The following is a 5369-nucleotide window of genomic DNA, read 5'->3' on the forward strand; positions in this document are numbered from 1 at the left end:
TTTACTGATGTGAATTATTGATCATTTTCAATTCAAAGATCTAAAACAAAATGTTCTCCGAGTAGCCAGACACTCTTTCTTTTTCTCCACTTGAAATTCACAGAGCAAAACATGTTAAGACACTCAAAATAGAAAATATCCATCACAAATAGCTTGTGCACTTTGTAGAACATGGAACAATAGACCCTTATAAGCGCTGGTATGTCAAGAGCATGTGATATGTTTAGGGGAGGTGTGGCCCCTCAGGTGTGTTCCGCACAGCTATTACAGTCTTCAGGTAACTCGCCATGAGTCATTATCACACACATACACACACACACACACACACACACACACACACACACATACACCTCGGAGAATACACATGATTCTTACCTGAGCTCCTCGACTTTACTGGAATAAAAAAATAAGCATTAAATAGCTTGGAAATAACATTAAATAACTTGGAAAGGACTGCTGAATTTACCGCTCTCAAGGGACTGCTTGTTTTGGACTGAAAAAAAGTGAGTTGATCGTTTAAAGAAAGCATTGTAATCTGTCATTCTGCCTGTAGAATGATTGCTTGCTGGGCAGATCTCTTGTTTTGTTTATTTCCCTCCAGTCTGAAGTCTGTTTTCAAGGGCATTGTATCCTGCAGCACTTAGTGACTTTTATTTGATTGTCTGTTTTTGGTGGGACACTTGAAACCATTCCATGACGATGCCAGTGGTCAAAGTGGAGAAAGACTCTCCATCGGAGATCTCCTTGCCTGCCTCCAACCCTCCTCCACCTCCTCCCGCTACTCAGACGGACGAGCAGCCGCGTGCGGGTCGACGGAGGAAGAGACCTCTCCAACGAGGTAAACCTCCCTACAGCTACATCGCTCTCATCTCCATGGCGGTCGCCAACTCCCCTGACCGCAAGCTGACCCTGGGAGGCATCTACAAGTTCATCACGGAGCGCTTCCCGTTCTACAGGGACAACTCCAAGAAGTGGCAGAATTCCATTCGCCACAACCTAACTCTCAACGACTGCTTTATCAAGATCCCCAGAGAGCCAGGGCGGCCGGGGAAAGGCAACTATTGGGCCCTTGACCCCAATGCCGAGGACATGTTTGAGAGCGGCAGTTTCCTGAGGCGCAGGAAACGGTTCAAACGCTGTGACTTCACCACCTACGCCTCATATGTCCACGAATCGCCCGTTTTCTCCCCCGTGCAGATCGCTGCTGCCCGCTCAGCAGCCTATGCCAACTCTGTGTACCCCAATGTCACGGTCAGTTCTACCTACGCTCAACAGCTGCCACCCTCAGCCTACTACCATCCGTCCCCGTCGCCCCCAGGCTTTGGTCCCGGACAGCCCCACATGTTTAGCATCAACACCCTCATAGGGCATTCGGCTCCATCAAATGTTCTAGGGAGCGGAGGTCAGGGACCGGAGGTGATGCAGCAGCCCAGCCGGAGCTTCAGTCCAGACGGAGGTCCGCCTGTATCAAGCCCGTGTAGCCTCGGAGGAACTCCAGGTTTCCAGAGCCAGGCTTGCGGAGGGACAATGCTTTCCCGCTCCTCTGCCCCCCATGTTGGGTTTGCCTATTCTGGGTCAAATGGACACCCACACCCACACCCACACCACCATCACCACCATCACGCGAGCCAGGGCTCCTATGGACAGCCAGGCCACGGCCAGGGGTACGGAATGACCGGACGTCTCCATTCCTCACCCCCAGGGTCCGTAGAGACAGCAGAACATTACGGTCGGGTTTCCCCAGCACAGCTCGCTTCTTTCTCCCAATACAATGGAGCCACGGGTCACATTAGTCACAACACAGGCAGTTACTTACGGCACCCCTCATACCCAGGGAATATGGAAAGGTTTGTGTCTGCTATCTAAAGCTACCCCTGAGTGTGGAGAGAGGGGGGGGGGGGGGGGGGGGGGTGTGGGTACGATTTTGGTTTGGCCATTTCTTGCAATGTTGCCGAGATGTCAGAGACTACAGTGAATGGACCAGTCAATCCTGGACACTGCTGTTGCAGTGATGTCTCTTCTTTTGTCATCTTCTTTTACATGATTAGGTTTAAAAAAAGAAAAAAAAAGCTCTCCTGCAGTTATGGTAATGCAATCTACATCAATAATATAATGGACTGCAAGACACAAACACATTAGTAAATATCCATACAAATGGATATTCACCTTATACATAAATGTATATATAAAAGGTTTCAATGTGTTTTATTGTCACGTGCACTTCCAATACAGCTGTAGCAACATTGCAAACAGTGAAATTATAGACAAATATATATATATATAGCCTGTTGATACTACTTGTCAAAGCATGAGGTTCACACAATGTTCTCTTTGCTTGCAAGCATAATATTCATGACTGGAATGTGAGTGTAATTCTACATTATTGGAGTTCAAATGACACTGGATTTAACACTGTTAGTATAAATTATTGTGTTTTATGTTTATAGGCTATTTGACGATTGATTTATTTTATTACTGTGTATTGCATGTTTTTTTGCTGGCAAATGGTAAAATGCAGGCTTTAGACATCAGCATATATCAAGCTGTCTTCTTTGGAAATAAATGCAGAATTATGCAATTAATTTGTCATGCAAGTTTTAAACATTTTAATTTATTGAAGCATTAATGCTATAAGACATTCATGTAGCTGTGCTAAAATAAAATAAAAATTGCATTTGTATAAAACTATTGTCTTTCTAGTTAAAAATATTCCTCTTGGCAATCTCATCAATTCAAGTTCAAATAATATTAATTTCCTCTAATAGTACCCATGCACACAATATCAAATGTGGATTTTGTTTTTAAATAGAAGGTTTACAAAAATCCGATTTAACAAATTTTCCAAAACAACAAACATGATTTTGTATTATCTTCTCTGAGTCAAAGAACAAAGGGCATTTAAATATACCCCCCCCCCAACCCAATTCCTTCCCTTTTGTGTCATTCTTCCCATTTTCTACTCATCTGTTTCAGCTCAGCTGGTTCTGAAGTGCTGTCTGGAGCCACCCTGAGCGGCCTTTAGTTATCATGTCCAGACATCGACACATCCACTTAACAAGCTGCAACCCCTCTAGCTCACACACATTGTCACCCCAAGTAGGGGAGACGCATGGTAAAATCTGACATCTCTGTCCCCCTCTCAATGAATTTCAATCTAGAACTACTGAGGGGAGCATAAATAATTGAATGAAATAATGAATTAATTGCTGTCCACTCAATTTGTAGTAGAGTCTAATCTAATCTAATCTAGTCCAGTTTATGTAGTCTAATCAGTCTAATCGCCTTGGAACCTGATAGTTAAACTTGTGAAGCTAAGTAATGTGTGAGGCTTTTAACCAAACACAAGAAGTCCCCACTCTGAGAGATAAGATTACATAGGAGACAGGATGAGACACAGGAGGAAAAAAGGTCTTTATCACAGTGAGTGCATTTGTTATTTGAAAGGAAAAGGAGCTTTGACTGATGAGGCAAAATGCTCAAAATAGTGGGCGTTTTAATGAAGATGCCACTTCTTAACCTCCAACGGGCAAGTCACTGAAAAGACCTAAAGCAGAGATATTATCCAAATCTATTAATCTATTAAAATATTATTCCATACAGCTCAGTGAAATGCCTTAGGTACTCAGCTTACTTAAAAAAAAAACATGAATCCAGTTCAACATAAAACATTAACACACTAGGACAGTCATGACTCAATTAAGGCTTTCATGATTGTATAAATATGAGTGTAGTATCGTCTTTAAATATCTCATGATTGAATGACAATTACATAGTATAATAGTAATAGTATAATTTAATTCATAGAACAAGACTGAGCCACAATCAAGGTTATAGTAAAAAAGGCATCATAAAGCTTCAATAAGTACCACGTTGCTTGGTACTTTGCATTACACAAAACTACAAGAGAGCAATATTTCAGTGTATTTATGGTTTGAAAAGGAAAAACTCAAGTTATTCTTTGTTACTGATACTATGTATACTGTTGTGCTGTTGACTTAAGCGCAAACTGTAGTTTACAGCATAGCCTACAAGTGTAAACATTTTGAAAGCAATTTTTTCAAACATGATCAAACACTGATCTAAAGATACTGTATGAAGTGAGAGCAGCAATATGCTATGAAAACTTGAAAGCTACCATGGTGCTATAATAAATCCATTAAAAGTGTTGAAATAAAAAAGTACTACATACAGAAATTAAGTAAAAACTAAATAAAAACTCATGTCATAAAACTCAGAACTGAGAAACAGAGGGAGATTGAAAAGAACATGGCTGAGATAGTTCTGAGTTGATGGAGGCAAACATATGGTAGACACTAACTAATGCCACAGGTATTTCCACCAGCACATCACAAGCAATAGAGATACAGTATGTCTTTCTATAAGAGAAAATGAACACGCATTGAGTAGCAGTGAAGCAGAAATGAAGAGGACAGGCTTGACAAACAGGGAAAATGAGCAATGTTTTAGCGTAGCTTGAATCTTTTTTGAGAAATACATCGTCCCTATTTTGGTTATGTCATTAGAGTCACCCCCCCCCCCCCCCAAAGAAAATATATATATAACATCACAATGTATTATGAGCTTGTAGATCGACTATTTTTCAAATAGGGTTTAAGTAATTAATGAAAAAACATAAAGTTTAATTGTAAAATACCTTGTGTTCTCAGAGATTGTGCAGTGGTTAATCCCCCTCCCATCTGTGAACACACGCAGGCTACCTCTCACCTCTGGGCCTGATCTTGTCCTTGTCTAAAAACTTTTTTTTAGACAGAAGCAAATGTTATCACATACAGAGGGGACACATCAACCGATGTCTAATTTTTCAAAGGAAATATATAGGCTATTTTAAACTAGCTTTTAGTATGTATATATAAGTACTCCATTTATAATTCATTTAATGGTTCTGTAAACACAAATATTAATTAGTGAGTGAACCTACCATGCCACCTTCTGTTCTTAACTCCTTCCACAAACAATGCATTGTTTGACTAAACCGACAAATTGCTTTGACGATAATGTTTTAATTTGTGACCAATATTGTATCAAGAACAATTTCCTATTTGTTTGGTTACGGATCTGGGGAGTGTCTCATTAGGAGTGATGACTGACACCTGGTTTGTTGTGACTGCTCGCATATAATAATTTGATATAATTTATCAGAGCCAGTCAATATATCTTTCCTCTGTAGGTTACATGGTTTGTTGGACTTTGGTTGACTTACGTTTGTTTTCATACATGTTCACACATTACTGTTGAAATAACTTCTTCTTAATTTCTTTAATACATTTATTTTACTTTAAAGAGTCATGGGTCATTAGATAATGGGGGCTCGACTCATCTCATCAGATTTTGGCATTCGTTTTTCTTTG

General features: G+C 40.4%; 1 protein-coding gene across 1 annotated transcript; it reads left to right on the forward strand.

Annotated features, from left to right (window-relative positions):
- The first annotated feature begins 295 nt into the window (after window positions 1-295).
- foxe1 (forkhead box E1) lies at window positions 296-2685 on the forward strand. Its single transcript, XM_084068863.1, has 2 exons — window positions 296-503; window positions 707-2685. Coding segments are annotated over exons 1-2 (1161 nt in total). The 5' UTR covers window positions 296-502; the 3' UTR covers window positions 1867-2685.
- Window positions 2686-5369: the final 2684 nt, after the last annotated feature.

Source organism: Gymnoscopelus microlampas (genome assembly GCF_963454915.1).
Source record: "Gymnoscopelus microlampas genome assembly, chromosome: 2".
NCBI classification, from domain to species: Eukaryota; Metazoa; Chordata; class Actinopteri; order Myctophiformes; family Myctophidae; genus Gymnoscopelus; species Gymnoscopelus microlampas.